At 35.8% G+C, this 19,888-nt stretch overlaps 1 protein-coding gene across 1 annotated transcript; it reads right to left on the minus strand.

Annotated features, from left to right (window-relative positions):
• Positions 1-2,086: 2,086 nt before the first annotated feature.
• Positions 2,087-18,883, minus strand: LOC106664201 (putative WEB family protein At1g65010, chloroplastic). Its single transcript, XM_014389675.2, has 8 exons — positions 18,371-18,883; positions 9,430-9,564; positions 9,242-9,364; positions 5,540-9,183; positions 5,129-5,270; positions 4,876-5,060; positions 3,060-3,201; positions 2,087-3,001 (listed from the first exon to the last, which is right to left on the minus strand). Exons 1-8 carry the CDS (start codon positions 18,383-18,385, stop codon positions 2,855-2,857), a joined length of 4,533 nt encoding a protein of 1,510 aa, XP_014245161.1. The 5' UTR covers positions 18,386-18,883; the 3' UTR covers positions 2,087-2,854.
• Between the last annotated feature and the right edge of the window lie 1,005 nt (positions 18,884-19,888).

Consider the following 19,888-nt stretch of genomic DNA (forward strand, 5'->3'; position numbering starts at 1 on the left):
GATTAGTGACCGTTAGTCCATGATTATTGTGCCAACGTTTCGATCTTTATTGAGATCAACTTCAGGGCCTGGGATTTACAAACATTATTTAAATTTAACAAGTACATGTAGGATGTGGAAAAAAAGTGAATTTATGCAATGCAAAAAATATTTTTTATGTTCAATCAAAGTATTTCTACTCACTCAAAGTGTTTGTTTTCTGCGTACGTGTGAGTAGAAATATTTTTATTGAATATAAAAAATATTTTTTGCATTGTATAAACTCACTTTTTTCCACATCCTACATGTACTTCTTAAATTTAAATAATGTTTGTAAATCCCAGGCCCTGAAGATGATCTCAATAAAGATCGAAACATTGGCACGAGAAAGAAAATGTTTTTCTGAAACTACGTCATACCAGACTGCATCTCACGATTTCCGTTCTATAGAATTTTTTCATTAAATATGGCACTTAGGTTTTTTTTGTAGTGGTAGTAGTAGTATAAAGTATACATAATAATAATATAAAGTATATAAAATATTTTTTATTATTATTCAAAATTTCAAAAACTACAAAGGCAAAAAATTTATAATTAAAAAAAAATTTAATTGTAGTTAATACAACTTAAAACTTTAATTGGGTTGATTTTTTTAATACCTCAGTTTATTCTGTATTATGTTTGTTTATTTGTCTGTTTTTCATTATGCATTTGTAAAGATATATTTTGTTTATTTTTTAGAGAATCTCCAAAAACTTGTTAGCGTGAGCTTTGCTTTTTGACAACACGCAGGGATGTACCAAAAAAACTTTTTTTTTGTAAATTTATATGTAATGTGTAACATTCTTGCAAATAAATTATTATTCATTTTTAAGGGCGTTTTAACAGCTAACATTTAAACCATCTATTTTTAGGTTAGCTATATCCCTTCTGAGTTCCTCGTTAGGAGTTCCAGTTTTAATTTATCCTTTTAAAAGTCTTAATTTGGAAGGCCAAATGTTGCAGCAAAAAACCAATTTTAAATTTTTTTCTGTTTTTTAATTAAAATTTCGAATTTTTGTTCCATAATTTAAACATATGTAACATATATGACTTGTATGGCCAATAATAATAATAATAATAATAATAATAATAATAATGGAGTCCAGGCTAGCAACAGTCTCGGCAAGTATAGGCTCGTCAAAAATTTCATTAATTTCGACTACTTTACTCTGCTAAAAGTTTATTACTTGTTTGCATGTGGCTGAAATCCACTTAGAGAAGTTTTTCACAGCTTAATTGCCTTTGATCATCTATTCACAGTGATTTATCCAACAAGAATGAGAAAATACACAGACAAACCAATGAAGATGACGAGAAGCCGAAACGCCCTTCAAAGACAAGGACAGTGAGATTAGGCAGGCTAGGATGTAACGACCAAACTATAAACTAGGAGGCTTTTGATGGTTAATTATTCCACCAACAGATCTCGCCCATTATTAACAATTAATTATTATTAATGAAATCAATATTATTACATTAACTTTTAACATGCTAAAAAATATGTACTGTAAAAAAACAATATTTCTGACCATCCCACTAAAAATCAGAACAGTTCTCATACGGTTTTTAATTTTTTTTTTTTTTAGCAAGCAGAGATCATATCGACCCTGAGGGTGTAGGTATTTTTGAAAAAGAACCATTTGTAAGTAACGCAGGACTGCTGGATTTACTATATGGTGATGAGCTGTGTCAACAGACTAAACTGTTGCAGCCACCCACACCCCCCCTTCCTTTTGTTAATAAGGTTATTCAGATATCGTGAGATGTGGTCGGAAATAACCGCGAGTTTTCTTTGAATTTAGATGTTGTATGGCAGAATGACCGTGTAGGTGAAAAAGCTATAGGAAGTTGGGACAATGGAATCAAGGAGTGTAAATAGTACTTGGTAAGTTGAGAATAAGTATGATCCTATAATGTTGGCTGTGGGGTGAACTCTGTGGTCTGGTAAGAGGAAAACGCACTCAACATAATTAATTAAAAACAATGACTTTCAAAACACTAATTTATTATTGATTAGTAAAAATAAAACGATTATAGAAAGTTAAAAAAAAAGGCTAGTAGAAAATATTCAATGAATAATAGAAATTTATTGTTGTTATCAAAATATAGCTTTAATATGTATTCCTATAGTACAAAAAATTCACAGCATATGCACAATAAACAATTCAACTTAAAAAATACATTTACATAAAGAGAAACGGCCTATTTCAAATTAAGACTATCAACATGGTTTTTGCACGGATAGTGTTAGTAATAGTGTCGGTGTTCAGATCAGTACCAGTGAATTTAAGTCAATAATAAGGTTTGTTGTTTATCTTGTCACTTTGAATGTTTTCTTACTATGCCTTTTTACTTTCCGAACTGATTTTAATTTTAATAAATAAATTAGTAATTCATGTAAATCTTTGTTTTTAATTAATTTTAAAGCTTTTATAGTAATAATAATCAGGTTTGAAGTGCATATCTTTACGCTATGCTTCGTTCATCTTAGCTTGGTACAGGAAAAGAAAGCATATTTCTTAAAAAGCTCAATTTAATAACATTATTTTGTACAAAAAATTGTCAGCACATGTGCAATAGACAGTTCAACTTAAAAAAAAAATTACATTTACACCAAGAAAAACGTAAAATAAAACAAGATAAACAACAATAAACATATCTTTTGCTTAAATTCCATGATACTGGCCTCAACACAGACACTACGACTAACAACATCCATTCAAAAACAATCATGGGTATAATTTGAAATTGGCCCCTTAAAACGTTTCTGTTTCAACCAGCAGAGGGAATTTTTTTAGACGTCTAAAATCTAACAAACAATCGCTAAAACGTTTTATTGTACAGTGGAATTTTCTTTGGAAGTACTAGGTAAAGTGTGCGCTCTTTTCGCCTTAAGGAGTTCATAAGACTTTTCATCACCAGGTACTATTTTTATCGGATTGCCATTGACTCTAATCCTATCGGCTTTCCTCAAAGTTTTCTAAGAACAAAAAGACAGTTGAAGTTATTGATGAAAAAATAAATAAATAAATGATTACCAGTAAAGATTTTTTTTTAGAAAATTTGACAAATCCTTTCAAGTAATGCTGAGATGGAGAAGTGGGTTTGTGCAGTGTGATCCTGGACACTGAGGAAATACCCCTTTCTGCAAGTGCATTCAAAATGTCATTGGCATTTGCCCTGAAAAAAGAAAAAAAAAGGTTGTAAGTAAATTTTTGTTTCTGTGTAAACACATGTAATTATCAACATTGCCATATTTTAACATGGTTGGCTTGGCATTCGCCAAGTGGTAAAGTTCAATAGAGGTAGCTGGAATATCATCACCGGAGGTGAGTGTTTTTAATTTTTATAATTTCTTTTTTTGTTTAATTTCTATTTTATTTCAATTTTAATATCCATACAGTCCATCCATTCAAATCTGACATCATGTATTAAATTTTGGTTAAATTTTATGAGTAAAACAATGAAATAAATTGTTCATTAAATTTTGTGAGCAAAACCATGAAATAAAATGTTAATTTTATGAACAAAACTGGGTAATAAATTTTGGTTAAATTTTATGAGCAAAACCACGAAAATAAATTGTTCGTTAAATTTTATGAGCAAAACTATTAAATAAAATGTTAGTTAAATTGTATGAACAAAACTGTGCAACAAATTTTGGTTACATTCTATGAACAAAATTGGGTAATAAATTTTGGTTAAATTTTATGAGCAAAACCAGAAAATAAATTGTTAGTTAAATTTTATGAGAAAAACCATGAAATAAAATGTTAGTTAAATTTTATGAGCAAAACCATGAAATAAAATGTTAGTTAAATTTTATGAACAAAACCGTGTAACAAATTTTGATTAAATTTTATGAACAAAACTGGGTAATAAATTTTGGTTAAATTTTATGAGCAAAACCACGAAACAAATTGTTAGTTAAATTTTATGACCAAAACCATGAAATAAAATGTTAGTTAAATTTTATGAACAAAACTGTGTAACAAATTTTGTGAACAAAACTGGGTAATAAATTTTGTGAGCAAAACTGGGTAATAAATTTTCGTTAAATTTAGTTGAAGACAAAAGAAATGGACAGTGGGGATCTTGGATGCATCGCATCGCGTCATGTAGTGTAGGGTAGCATTGTATGGCATTTGGCAGATGTTCAGAGGGTTAATACAATCTTATGTAAAATTGGACATTCGATTTGTCGGGTGGCTTTGGGTCACGTCAGGTAGTGTGTGTTCCCACTTTATACCGATATCTATGCACTCACTCCCTTACTTTTCTCTGGACTGCCAGTTTTTCAACCCTAAGTTCGCTTCTATATATTGTATTTCATTAGATTATAATAGTTACCCATCATTTGCTTCTTATCCGTGTCATCTGCTCTTCCAAATAAAACAATCGACCTTTTCAAATTTCTATTTTTATTATCGCGACACTCCATGTTCAACAATGCATGTCTTTTTTTCAATTTCGTATATTAGGAGGTCGGTGACAAGGTCCGTTTAATGATGAATGAGAAAAAAATGAATATTCTTTGATAAAACACGCTTTGATCTGAACAGACTGATTAGTTACTTTGTATCTAGACTTGGGCAGTGAAACGCACATGGTGGGAGGGGGTCTCAAATCGCACGCTACTTCTAACTTCAGTATTTCACTAACGTGCGTTTGTAAATTCACATTAGAAAACGCATTGTTTGTATTAGGCCCTTATTCTTGTAGTGTCATGTTTGTTAAGCGTATAAGTGGTGAAATTGTTGTTAACCAATATATTTGTTTTCACTTCATTAATCAATATATGTACAATTTGATACTCCCTAATAAAACAAGACAGATATAAAACTTATGACTTACACTATTGGGATCTTGGATATGTGAGCTATGTATCTCTTTTTGGGGTTTTTGTTTGCCGTCTCTTTATTGCTGGTATTTTCATTGGTGTCTGGTTTTTTATTCCAGTTGAAGGGCAACGCATTGTCGAACAGCATGTAGATCGGCGTTCCGTTGATCTCGATTTTACCGTAGCTTGATATGGCTTTCTGAAATATTTTAACGTTATAATAATTACATATACTTTTTCAAATTTATTTTGAGCTCACGAGCTTACATGAAGAGATTTTTCCGTGCGAAATGAGACAATAGCTCTTGCAGACTTATTTTTCTTGGCGTTAGGAACAAATATGTACGTGTCGATGATATCGTGAACTGCGACTGTAGTAAACGCAGTTCGGATTTGATTCTCGGTTGCACTAGTATAAAACCAAAATTAAAAAAAAAAATTTAAAAAAATGGTGTACTGGCTTGACTTTTATAAAAACAAGTGACTAAAACTGAAACTTTTAAACTGAAATATCAAATTAAAGGCTTTGCAAATGATTTAAAAAAAAAAAAAAGTTCTAAAGGTGTAAAACTTAAAACAACATTAAGAGTTAATTATGCATGTCATGGAAATAAATGATGAAGTATTGTCGAAGCCATTTTGTACAAATAAAAAGTAAATAAAAAAAAATTAAATTACTCTTTTGGTAAGTTGCACAATGATATCCTGTACTTAAGCCTGTCAAGTGTATCTTCATTGTCAAAGGCTTTAATTTCTTGCTCAATTTTAGGTTTTTTCACTGAAGTTACTTCACTTTCTTCTTCTTCTTCTGACAACTTGGTCTTTTTAGAGCAGGAATTATCCATTACTTCCTGCTTTTCCATCTTCATAGTTTTAATAACCTTGTCTTCATTAACTTCTTCACTTTTAATGACTCCTACTTCCAGGTTTTCCATCTCCATTTTTTTACAATCTTCTTTACCATTATCAAGAACTTCCTTTTCTATCCTATCCACTATGTCTGTGAATTTGTTCTTGACCAATTTTCTCTCGTTGTCGCTCTCAGCTGCTGACTCTTCATCGCCAGATTCACTTTCGTCGCATGTGCTAAGTAAAATTGTATCGTCCCCTTCTTTTTCCTCAGTTTCTATTTCCTCTAACTCCATTTGAGGGATGTCTTTGCCCTGAGCGGGCGTTACGTGGTTCTGCTCGGATTCGGTATCAACTTCTTGAGCTTGGCTTGCAACGTTAATTTTCTTCATGGGGAAATTCTCGAACTGATCTTCCCTGTCGATGGGCGATTTATGAACTTCCACACCGCTATCACAGCTGTTGTCACTGTCGTTGCAATTCTCGTTGGTTAGAATCATCGGAGGCGTGTGGTTGTTTGCATTTTTCAAAGGCGATTCAGGTTCAGATACACAATTTTCTTTTTTCACTTTGTCTTGCTCAAGCGATTCAGAGACGTTTTGTTCAGTTTTGCTACAAAACGAAACAGTGGTGTTTGATAGTTCGTCGCTCAATGTAGTTTTTTCAGTTTTGGCATTTTCTACATCCAGACTATTTTTCTCATTCACCTTTAAACCATCTTTATCATGTTTAATCTGTTGAACTTCATCTTCCAATTTTTCATTCTCATCATACAATTCAACTTTACTGACTTCCAATTCTGTGCGGTCATCAGTTAAATTGTTTTCTTTTATATCTAGGGGAGTTTTTTCTGTATGTAGAGGGTTGACTGGTTTTTCTTCATTGCCTTCTTCCTCGAAACACAAGACGTTTTCTGGCTTCGCTGCATCTTTTGATTTCTCTTCCTTATCTGTGTCAGAATCCACCATGAAATCTTCCACAGAAATTATGGATTCTTCAGATGCAGGAATGTCGTCGATTTTATCACATTCATCACCTTTGGATTTTGTACAAGTTTCGATATCTTTCTCAGAAGATTCGTCTGTCTGAGCCTCTTGTTTAACTTCAAATTCGGTATTTTCATTTCTAGCCTCCTCGCTTTCATCAGTCTTACTGGTTTCTTCTGATTCAGGAATGTTTTGATGAAGTTTTTCAACAGGTTCTGCAAGCAATTTATTACTTGCTTGTTCATTTTCAACTACAGATGCACAAGTTTCTTCTGTTTGAGGAGATCCACCTACCGGAGCATCTTGTTTTTCTTCTTTAAACTCTTCACTCTCAGTCTTACTAGTTGCTTTAGATTCAGGAATGTCTTGAGAAAGTGTTCCAAAAGGCTTTTCTTTGTCCTCTTTTGGACTGTCTAAACTTTTCACTTCTGTTTTATCGCTATCTAAAGTTTTATCTTCTTCCGTTTTATAACTGGTTTCTAGTGGATCATTAGACATGACCATTTCTTTATGGTTTACATCATGCGAGGTTGAATCGACTGTTTTGTTTGTATCTGCATTACTGTCAAGTTCTAGATCTGTCTTAATTTTCTCCACTTGTCTTTCCTGTATCTCGGCATTACTCTTGTTTTCAGCTGTGCATGTTTCGAGAGCACTGTTTTGAGCATTTTCTATTATTTGTTCAGCATAATTCTGTTTGGAAGGAGACTCAACTTCTTCCACAGAATTAGAGGTCTTAATGTCATCATTGTTTACTTTTTCTACAACTTCTTCACTCACAATCTGTTCACCAGCACTGACTTCTGTTTTGCTTTCTTGATTAACATCTGTTTTATTTCCTAGGCTCGATGGTTCTTCATTATTTTCAGGTATTTCTTGATTTGTATCTAGTTGACATTCTTCCATTTTACCTTGAGTGTTCTCAGATTCAACATCTTTTAATTCCTGACTGTTTTCAACATCATTTGAGGATTCATTTAATGAGTCGGGTTCATTTAAATTATCATCTTTATGCTCTGTCTCCAGTGGAAGTGATTTTTTTTCTTTTTCCTCACTTGTGTCTTGCTTTGGCTCGGCCTCCTCAGGACTTACCTGTTCTTGTACGTCTGGCTCGGTGACACCAGGCTGTTTGGATTCATCTTCCAACTTTGTCTTTTTCGGACTGCATTCAACCTGTTTTTCTTCCTGTGAATCACTGCTTGTCAAACTCTTTTGAGTTTTGGTGGGCGATGCCATTAAATCATTTTTGCTTTTAGTTTCAACACTCGATTTTTTCACACTCTTAGGAGAATCCTGCTGTTTCGGACTTCTAGTTTTCTTTTCTGGGCTAGACTCCAATAGCACTTCACTTTTTTCATCTTCTGTATTATTTTTGTTTTTAGAATTGGAATTGCTCCTTGGGCTTTTTCTGGCACTCTTTTCTGGTGAGATTGAGGGTTTTTTCTTTTTGGGGCTGCCCATGTTTTCAAGTTTTTCTTCTTTCCATTTAGCAGCTCTCTTGGAAGGGCTAGGGTCGCCTTCCTGAGTGTTACTCCTTGGACTTTTTCTTTTTGCAAGATTTTGCTCTACTGTGTTAGTTCCTGCCTTGTTTGGACTTGCAACATCATGAGGTTTTTTATCATCATTGGAATCCTTTTCTTTATTTTTGACTGTTCTTTTGGCTTTTGTCGGGCTCAGTTCTGGCTCTTCAGTACATGCCTCTGCCTGTCTACGGCTTTTCCTGGTGTCCTTCTCAGGCGAGGAGCCTTGAGATTTTTTTTGATCAGGTGAAGCCTCTAATTTTTTCTTCTTTGGACTTATCATACTTTCAAATTTCTCTTCTTTTAATTTAGCCGCCTTTTTTGAAGGACTGGGCTCGTCATCCTGGGCCTCTTTGCTCCTGGGACTTTTCCGCTTTCCAAGTTTTTGCTCAGGGGATGAATTTTTAACCGTCTTGTTTGGACTTGAAACTTCTTGACTTTTACCACTGTCAGAATCCTTTTCTTTATTTTTAGCAGTTCTTTTTGCTTTCGGTGGACTAGACTCTGGCTCTTCGGTGGCTGACTCTGCCCCTCTAGGGCTTTTCCTTTTTCCTAATTTGTTTACATGAGATGTTTTACTTTTTTCTGGACTACCTGCTTCTTGCATTTTCTTCCCTTTGGTCGGTGAGACTACTTCAAATTCATTAAGCAAAGACCTTCTCTTTGAGACAGTAGCAGGTACTTCTGCAATAGTATCTAACGTTGTCTTTTTGACCACTTCACTTTCCTCATCTGGTAATTTGTCGCTCAACCTTGTCGAGCGTCTAGATGGTGTAACCCCTCCAGTCTTTTGGGAAGGTTTGACCTTTTCATCTTTATCGTCTGTCTTGCTCTTGGTGGGTGTTGCACGTGATTTAGTAGTTTTTTCAACTGTCTCGGTTGCCTTTACTGCTGAAGCTCGCCTCGTTTTATTTGCTACTACTGTTGGAGGACTCTTCTGAGCTGTACTCTTCTTAGGAGTGGCCACCTAAAAAAATACAAATTATAATTACAAATGTAAAATCTATGCAGCTATCTAAACGTACATCTGATTTTTTGGATGCGGCAACTGCAGACTTTCTAGGTGTCCTGGTCGTCGTTTGGACTTTTGCTGCATCAGTATTTCTTGTCGACCTGCTCGGCTTGGCTACTTCGGGAGGAATCGACTCCTAAATAGATACAGCAAATATTTAATACACTCGTTAGTTTTAAATTTGATTATTAAGCTATTTACAGTTTTTTTCTGAGTTGCAGTGCTTTTCCTTGTTTTTGTCGGTGTTGACACATTTTCGGAAGTGGTCAACCTTCGTGAAGACCGCGTGGTTGTTCTGGGCTCAGGTTCTTCTTTTTTCATTTCTGCAGCACTCCCCTTAAAATGACAATGAGATTTGATCTTGATGTTTTATATTGTACTGCATGTATCCTGATTATTGTGCAATTTTTTTTTTTTTTTAATTGATTTAAAACACTTTTTCCCTGTTCCTAAGATCCCAATCCTAATCCATAAGATTCTAAATAGGAAGCAATTATTTTGTCTAGGGGGCCTAGGGTAGCCGAGTGGTTAAGGCGTCAGACTCTTGGCTAGTAGATCCCGTGGTCGTGGGTTCGATCCCCACCGTCGCCTCTGGACTTTTTCTGACACCTAAGGGGACAGGTGGCCACAATTGAAAGAAATTGACATGTCACTCATCAATGGAAGGGGCGGGATCGGATCTCAGCGACCCTGAATTTGGTCCCAACCCCCTTCAAAAATGAGTTTCTTCAATGGAAGAACACTGGTACAACGGGGGGCTCAAGTTCACATTTGTGTTGCGAGCCCTCCCCCAAAATATGGAGCCAGGGATAAAGTACAATAAGCTGTACAGCTCAGCTGCAGTGCTCAGGAGGGAACTCCTCCAGTCCCTGGTATCCATTGAAAAAAAAGACAANATATATATATATATTTTGTCTAGAATTTTCAACACTTCGAAAGGGTTACCATTGTTTCCAGGTGTCACTCGACCAGATAAGAAAAGCTGGTGAGTAGTTTTGGTAGTACCAACCTAAAAGGATTTGAGTTCATGAAGTTACACACAGTTCATCATGAGGTTTCAGATGTAACTTTTCTTTGCAAAAACACAGCAGACTCCCATACAATAGGGGGATAAGTTCTACGTTGTTTTCTTTGAAGTTCTGAGGCAGAATTTCAGTTCAGACAAACCACCACTAGTCTCACCATAACAGTAATCATAATTATTTTAATTTATCTTTAAACATGTTTTTCAGGAGTAGTATTAGTAGTTTTTGTACTATTGATCTCTCTAGCATCACTGAATTTTTTCCAGCTCCTCTAGTCTAGATTAGAAGCAGTTACCAAAAGGCAAAGAGTTAACTTTTTGTCACCCGTACCACAAATTTTTTACAGAACCAAGAGCATTACAGTATAAGAAGAAGAAACAACTTTTGCTGCAGACACTCAATTTAGATTCTTTTTATTCAGTCAAATACACTGGGTGTGTAAGGAGCTTTATGATTATGCAGTTCAGTACAGCTGATTGTCAGCCACAAAGTTTCAACATAAATTTTATTGTTTCTTACTGACCTGTTATTTCTTTCTTTGTTGAAACAACAAGCGGTCAAGAAGGTAGTTTAGAAAAACCTTTTTCATTTTTTTTGCCAACGTTTCAACCATTATTCGGATCATCTTCAGAGTTCAGATCATCTTCTAATAAATGTTGAAACTTTGGCAAAAAATGAAAAAGGTGGTTTTCTGAAATATTTTCTTGACCACTCCTCACAACTTCAACAAATTATAAATTTTATTTGCAATATTATTATAATTTGTTACTACAAAGAAAATTTCATTGAAAAAAGTTCTATATGTAAAAAATTTGTATTATGTTTACAGAATGATGCAATCAACCCTATGATCATCATGGTATTCTTGCTGTTTTGATCTGCCAGCGGTTTTTATATTTTCAGTGTGGTCATGTATGTAAGTGCAAGAGAGATCTCGCTCAGGCAGGTGCTTGAGGCAATGACTTAGCATCCTTTATGTAGCCCAAGTCCTGGAGGGCAGCATTCTACCATCAATGTTGATCTACAGCATAGGGCCACCAAAAGTCTCAATCTCGGCTAGAAACAATTGTTTTATTGCTCTACGGAACCATTTTTTAACTGCTTCCTTGAAAGGTAGTCAGCTCCAAATGGTCTGTTATATAAGAGTGAGTTCTAGAAAGGTCATCAGGCTTTATGAGTATAGCCTAATCTCTAGACGTCCTGCATCAGGTTCTCTACTACAGGAGATGTAATTTTGCTTGGACATTTGCCATTGGACAGTGCCGGTTTGGTCTGTGGTAATCAGATGACCGGGACCATGTTGGACATGGAGAAGAAGAAGAAAGAAGAAAAATAACTTTATTCTGGGACTGGTGTCCCCTAAGAATAATTTACATGAACTAAATAAAGGAAGTTCCTTCTATGAAGTAAAACAAAAAAAAAAAAAAAAANTATTAAACAAAAATAACAAATGTTAACGTGAGGTCTCTGCTTGGAGGGAGAGGAGGTGATTATACAGATGGGATTTAAAGGAGGAAAAGGAGGCGGCGTGACGAATAGAAAGGGGAAGGGAGTTCCAGAGTTTAGGGGCTCGGATCAGAAAGGATCTTTCGAAGGTATGAGTTGTAGGTTGCGGAAGGATAAGGTCGATTGGGGATGAGCGGGTCTTACAAGTGAGATATGAGGAGTTGAATTGGAGGGATTGGATGATGTAAGGAGGACGATGAGTGTGGATGGACTGGAAAAGAAAGCAACCTAGGAAATACTGTGCATGGAAAGAGGGGAATAGCAAGGAAAGTTGGGAATACAACTCCGACACCCGGGATCCCCGTGGGGTGCCGTACACAAATCTTACGCAACAATTCATAATACGCTTCAATCGCGCGTTCTCTCCCTCCGAGAGACCACCGTATGCCAAACAGCTATAATCGAAGAAGGGAAGTATAAGGGAAGATACAAGGAGTTTGCAGGTGGAGAAAGGTAAGAGAAGCCAGGACTGCTTCATGTGATATGTGTGAGTGACAGCTTTTTCCAAAGCAGTTATACTGAGTGGAATCAATGTCCTTGCCTGTACTGAACAGATTATTATACTGAATTGATCTTTAACTGCATCAAGGTATAATGAGGAATTTCTCCTGGAATTCTACATTTAATTGCGACAGCTTCATGTTAATGATAATTCTAGACTGTATGTAGTTCGAGTTGTAGCCCATTACTTGAAGATTAGGGGTCACCTTAGCGAATTGGATAGCATATTCTCCTAAAGAGGCGGCTCCAGATAAGCGAGATTCGCCCAATGCCGAGCAAGGTCCACCAAATCGTGACTAGTGGGGAAGGGTGCTTGGTGCTTGTTCGACTAATTGTCAGTTTCCTTATCTGCTTCAAAGTGCACAAATATTCGTGAAGTAAATGAAATCAAAGCGACCATAAATTCAGGAATCAACTGTAATCATCAATCAATAGTAAATGTATACGTCTATTTAATGCTATTTCTTTTTAAATAATAAACATTTCTTAACTAATATAGATGTATTATTAAAATAGCAACATAGCGTTGTTTCTTTTGGTTAAGAATGGATTGGCCTGACATAACTGTTGGAGGTCCTCGATCTGTAATAATAATAATAATAATAATAATAAAGAAGTAGGGCGTGAAATGACCTTAGCCGTTAAACATCCTTAAAAATTAATAATAATAATAAAGGAGTAAATTTATTGAACTTTATACATTTTCGTTTTTACATTTACATTTACAAAAGACAATGGACATTAGTCCGTTTGCCAGGTTCCTCGATCTGTACTAAGCTAAACCAATAATTCAGAACGCTTCTCTTCTGAATCACAAAAATCGGAACAAGGTGTGCGATGTGTGGAAATGGATCGAAAGTAAGATAAACAGTACTCTGTGACTGATTTGTGATTAAGTTTGCAGCCGCTAAAACAGTGACCACAGTTGCAGCCAATGACAGTTTTTACTGTTGTCCATCGCGATTGGTAGTAAGTTGAGGGCTCGCACAGCATTCAGCAAATATGTTCGGCTGTTTCCACACAAACTGGATGGTTGGACAAACCCCATATGTGCGAATACATGGGCGCACTATTTGGCGAATGCCAAGACGAGCGAGCCACCTTAACATGAAACCTATGGGATATGATAAAGAGATGGGTTAACCACCAATCACCACCTCCAACAAGCATAGAATAGCTGAACAGCTTCAACAACAGTTTTTTTGTTGTTTTTTTTTTAAGAAGAAGAAGAATGAGAATGTGTTCCATAACACGAAATCTGATTGAATATTTACTCAATGCCTACTAGACTTAAGGCCATCCGTGAGGCCAGAGGAGGATGCGTTATTAAGAGCAAATCTAAGTGATAAATTTATCACTAAATTATTTTTCGGTATTGAGGTGAATTTTCTTTACATCATAATTAAATGTGTAGTATTTAGTGACTGTTAATGATTATTTTGGAATCGTGAAATACGGTCTTGTGTGATGGAGGTTTAAAATTTTTTCTTAATTGTGCCAAATAATCATCACAATTAAAAAATTTTGTGTGGTATTTAGTGACCGTTAATTAATGATTATTTTGAGATCATGAGATGCGATCTGGTGTATGTTGGGTTAGAAAAACATTTTCTTTATCGTGCCAACATTTTGATCTTTATTGAGATCATCTTCAGGGCTCAGTGTTAGTTTTCTGTGTAGATTGTCATTTTTGTGGCACTCTCAACATGACAGACAAGAATGACACATCTACACGGAAAACAAACACTTTGAGCCCTGAAGATGATCTCAATAAAGATCAAAGCATTGGCATGATAAAGAAAATGTTTTTCTAAATCTACGTCACACCAGACCGCATCTCATGATCTCCAAATAATCATTAATTTAAAAAAAAAAAAACCCCACATTCAATGGCTTCATTGATAGGTAGTCAACTCCAAACAACTCATACAATAAGTATAAATTTGAAAACAGTCATCAGGATTCGTAAGAACAGCCAAGTCTCTAAATGCGCTGCACTTAGTTTACTACTGGAGAGACTTTGAGTAGAAAAGCGACTATTCACAAATCAGCACCTCGCACTTGAACAGTGTGGGCTGTTCTCTTCAAAAATGAATGTCCGTTTTCTTCGTGGAAATCAGGTGCCTGGGACCGTGATTGAAGAACGTTTTGGTTCTTGTGCCATGGTACATGCCTATACCAATCTGATTATCATAATGAATGGATCTTTGACCATACTAAGGTACATTGAGGAACTGTGTTCTCATTTGCTCAATTTATTGGGAACTACTGCGATAATGCATGATACAGCTTAACTGCATGTAGCACGAATTGTCATCCATTTCTTGGAGGATTTAGGGATTACCACAATTGGCCAGCACGTTCTTCTGAAATGATTACTATATTTATTTATTACAGCAACAGCAAGCAGCCAATTTTTACAACAGTGCACATACTTGAAGTATGTGGAGTTAAATTACATAGTTTTAATTTTGACAAGAGGTGAACAGAATAAGTCCAGATCACTATTTTAGTTATTAGCTTTAGTACGTATTCTAGGAATGGGAGCATTTTTTAGGTAGTTTGTTTTACAAAATGGTATAAGGAATAGAGGAATGAATCTGGTCCTCTTATCTGGTACATTAAAAGCTATCGTCTCTAACAATTCAGGACAACTAATCATATTCCTTAGTAGTTTTACAAGAAAAACAATATCAATAGATGATCTACGATCTTTTAATGAACTAATGTTCAGTACATTTCTTAGAGTTTCATACGATATCTGGCTAGAATTTGGACCATTTAAGAAATTTGTTTTGAACAGATTCAAGTCTATATATATAAATGTGATAATAAGCTGATCACTCTACTGAGTTAAACTCTAAGATTGGCCTTATCAGAATAAAAAACAATATTTTTAGGCAAAATATACTAATAAAGCCCTGCGTATTTCTTTTCAAGAAACCAAGTAGTTTAAACATGTATTTGCAATAGATTCAATATACAGGCTAAAAGAAAGAGAAATCAAAACTTACACCTAGGTCCTTTATATTATTTAAAGCTATTAGCTCGATATTACAGATATTATAGTTAAATTGTAATGGACTAAGTTTCTTATGATAATGGACAACATAGCATTTATCACTACTTAGAGTCGTACAATTTAGATCACACCATCTGACTAGATTAGTTATGTCTTGTAACATTTCAGTCTTCAAGAGATTTTATTGTTTTAAATACTTTGAGATCGTCCGTGAACAACTTAAATTGACTATTTGGAAACACTTAACAATATCATTAACAAATATATTAAATAACAAAGGCGACATATGGCCACCTTATGGAACACCAGAAGTAACAGATATTGGTTCTGATTCCATGATTCTGATTATCTATCTTTACTATTTGAGTTCTGTTAATAAGAAAATCTCTCAACAATTCCAGCAGGCCCCCGTGAATACCAATCGCTTCTAGCTTAGAGCAGAGAAATTCATGGTTAACTTTATCAAAAGCTTTGCTGAAGTCAGTGAGTTCATGTCTATAGAACACTTATGGGACATAAAAAACAATAACAATAATAAACATTGTTTGCCACCTCCATCCAACAAGCGTTGAACAGCTTCAAACTCTATTGTTGAAGAAAGGGACTCTTTTTCACAAGTTGAAATTATTAGTTAGTTATTTACTCGATACCTAAGGGGCTCAATGCCATTTGTGAGGCAAGGGAAGGTGATATGTGTTATTAAGAATAAATCATTCACTAAATGATTTACCCGCATTTTGGTGAATTTTCCGTACATCATAATTTTTTTTTTTTTTTTTTAAACACAGTCAATGACTTCCTTGATATGTAGTCAATTCCAAACGGTTCATATTGTAGGGGTAAATTCTAGAACAGTAATCAGGATTCGTCAGAATAGCCGAGCCTGTCCCACACCAAGTTCTCTACTACTGGAGAGACATCGAGAAGAAAAGCGACATTTGCAAATCAGCATCTCACTTAGACACACGAACAATGGGGGCGGTTCTCTTCAAAAACGAGTGCCGATTTTCTGGAAAACAGACAGCTGGGACCGTGTGTGGAGAAGGCTTTGACACATGTGCCATGAGTGGACTGGGGTGGAATCAACATCCATGCCCATACTGAATGGACCCATTGAATGGATCCGCACTAAGGTACATTGAGGAACTGTGCTCCCATTCGCTCAATTTATTCGGAAAAACTACTGTGATAATACATGATAAAGCTCAACCATATGTAGCTCAAATTGTCACCCATTTCTTGAAGAATGTAGGGATTGCCACAATTAGCCAGCAAGTTCTTCTGAAGAAAATCACGACCAATGAAAGACAACCAACTGCTTCATTGGCCATGATTTGTTTAGTGTATGAGAGGTGAAACAAAAGCAAGGAAGCAGTTGGCCCTGGTCAAGGTTCGGTCTTCTGGTGTTAACATCAAAAGGGTTGATGTTGTTGACTGCGATTCCACATGGCTGAATCCCTTGGCCCCCAACCCCTTGGCTTGGTGAGATGAGCCAAGGATGGCCAGCGTTGAACAGCTTCTGACTCTCACGTTGAAGAATGGGATTCTATTGTACAAGATGAAATCCGATTGCTTATTTACTCAATGCCAAAAGCTGCGTACCCACCTGTTTGCGAACCAGGTTCATCTTTAGCGTGTACGCTTCTGTGCTCGGAGTGTAACAGTTCACAAACATTCGAGAGCGTTCCAATGGCTGTCTGTTTTTGGGTGAACTCAAAGGAGAGCACAGTAGGTTCGTGGATGGGAGTGAGGAACATTATATAGTGTACCGCTCTTGTAACCATACATCACATTGTGCAATTTCAAAAGCATGGAGTGGCCGGAAGAAAAATGTGTCGTTCTTATCGAACTGTATGAAAAATACCCAATATTATGGGATGCTAAAGATAAAGAAAAGAAGTCTCGCTCACAGAAATTTGCTCACCAAAAATGACAGGGCCTTCTATAATCTTCAGCTAAATAGTGGATGAAAATATGTGCTACACTAGCCACTATCTCGGACATGTTAATCCTTCCACGTCGGGTGAACAGTGTGGACCTCTTATGGAGCGACCTTGTCCGCGGCCTCGTCTCCACTTTAAATGATTATAGGATCATGGGGGCCACTGGTTCTCGAACATGGTGGGTATGCAGATTAAGAGGCTTAAAGCTATTTGTGGGGCAAGAGAAGGCGATATGAAGAGCTAGAGCAAAACTAAGTAATAAATCCGGTGTTTTGGTTTATTTTCTTTACATCATAATTAAAATTATTTTTATTAAAACTCGTGAATTTCTCATCATTCAGGAATTCGAAAGGCTTGTAGGTTGAGATGAGGAGTTGGTGTCCGAGCGGATGGAAGTCACGATAATTCGAGTGATTAGAGCAGAGGCGCATTGGGCCGATGGTCGTGAGTTCGAGTCCTGCTCGTGACACAAGCTTTTTCAACTCAATCAAGACCTTATATAAAAAGTATAATTAAAATTCAACAGATCTAGTGATCGATTTGACGAAGAAAATTTGGGGGGAAAAATTAGTTGAAAAATGTCGTTTATTTTTTTCTCATCCTTGTAAATAGTTCCTCCCGCTAGTCGCGCCACAAGACAAAACCTCAACGGCATAATTAAAATTTTTAATTTGTATTTTTTTTTTAAATAGGAAACGACTTTTTGCTATGAAAAATAATAATGTATTGTTAGAACGTTATATTTTGGAAGTGTAGATTTTTTTTTGTTAAGTGAACCACTTTCATACGTGTCTGAAGAAAATAAAACGTCCGCACGTAGACGAATAACCTTCGATATTCATCCGATAGAACGTAGATGTTCAATTTTCAAAAGATAAAATTCATAGCAACATGTGAGATTTTCTATTTTAAATGTTGAAGGTCGTTTGATTTGGAAGTGGGGTCGTCCGGCTTTTTTCTTCGCAACGGATCATGTTTTAACATGAACGTATTGGTCCAAACCGAGCAGAACGGGCCAAAACTCGGATCAAATCTGTTTCAAAATCCTGTACGATGAATTTATTTATTTTTTTAAAATAAATCCAAGGTGTAATTGAAAACAAAGGAGGCTCAGGTGTTTTTAACAAAATGTAGAGCATAGTTACCTGGTTCTTCTTCATGTTTGTTTAATCGGCTGTTGTATGGAACGATGATCCGTGGCGACTGCGAATGAGAACCACGAGGGCCAAGAATTCGTTAGAAACGGACCAGGATCATGAATAGGAGGAACGGCCGGGGGGACGAATAGAAAGAAAGAGGGGGTTGTGAGGGTCGGGGCCCCTTTCAAGCAGTTTTGACTTGAAAACCCAGGTAAAAAGGGTGTTTTTGAGGGGAGGAAACTTCGATTCCGGAGAATAAACTTCGGCGGGCGTCTATTCGGTGCGGCTGTTCCGTCGTGAGACTGGATGCGCGTCGCTGCTTGCGATTGACTGAGCTGCCGCCAAATCGGGATCGTTCTTCGCGGGGCGTCGATCCACTCGGCTCCACCGGCGTCCAAGGACGATTCTCCTTTTAAAATCAGGTCGAGTTTCCCGAGGCGAATTTTCCGTCGTACTCGCGCTTTTTCCAAGTTTAGCCTGGTTTTTTTTACATTCCTCGCTGGAAATCACTGGAAGCCGTGGTCGGCCGGATCAATAACGCCGCATGATTGAAATGATGGAGGGGGGTTTGGAGGGAAATTCAAAAACTTCAAGAAACCCTGCTATTACATGATAAATAATGGAGTATGTTATAAAAACATAATTCTTACTCACAGTTAGTTATTTACATGTTTTCACCGGCCGGATTTCAAGCTTATAGCTCATCATCAGATTGAAGATATTTACAATCTGATCCCGTAAATCCCGTTCATACCTAAAATACTGGTTTTACCACTGGGAACTGGTACAAGAGTTCAATGTTTGATTTATTAGAAATTTTCACTTAATTATGGTACATAAATCTATCTTGCTCTGTGTCCACCAGATTATTTTAATTCATTTATTTATTTATTTTTGTTTTCTTTCTAATCATATTATAAAACAGAAAATATTATATTTTATTAGCTATTTTATTATTTTTTATCAATATTTTATCAGTACTTGTGATTCCAAGCAGACGATGTACATTCTTATGTTTTTAAAAGGGTATATTTTGTTATTTACAATAATTATCAAATAAAATATTATTTCCATTATATTTCGTGGTCCGATTGACCAAATAACTTCTTTCAATTAATTAATTTTTATGTAAGGTATTGGTTGAAATGAAAAAGTTAGTGCCATGAGATAAGGAGTTGGTGTCCGAACGGATCAAAGTCACGATAACTCAAGTGGTTAGGGCAGCGGCGTATTGAGCCGAAGGTCGTGGGTTCAAATCCCACTCCCCTTCAACCAGATCTTACATAAAAAGATTAATTAATACCTTAAGTTTATGATTATTCACAAACTAAACAAGAATTTATTTGTAAAAATTGAGTTTGTTGGTGAATTGAGAAAGATTAATGCTGGAAAAGGAATTTATCGTTTATGAGATTATTATTTCAAGTTAAAAAAATAATTTTGACTTCAAAATTGTCATTAATTTAGAAATGGAATAAAATTAAATGATTTATATTTTGACAGGAATGTATATGATATGCTGCA

This window comes from Cimex lectularius, unplaced genomic scaffold (genome assembly GCF_000648675.2).
Source record: "Cimex lectularius strain Harlan isolate CLEC.00 unplaced genomic scaffold, Clec_2.1 scaffold119, whole genome shotgun sequence".
NCBI lineage: Eukaryota > Metazoa > Arthropoda > Insecta > Hemiptera > Cimicidae > Cimex > Cimex lectularius.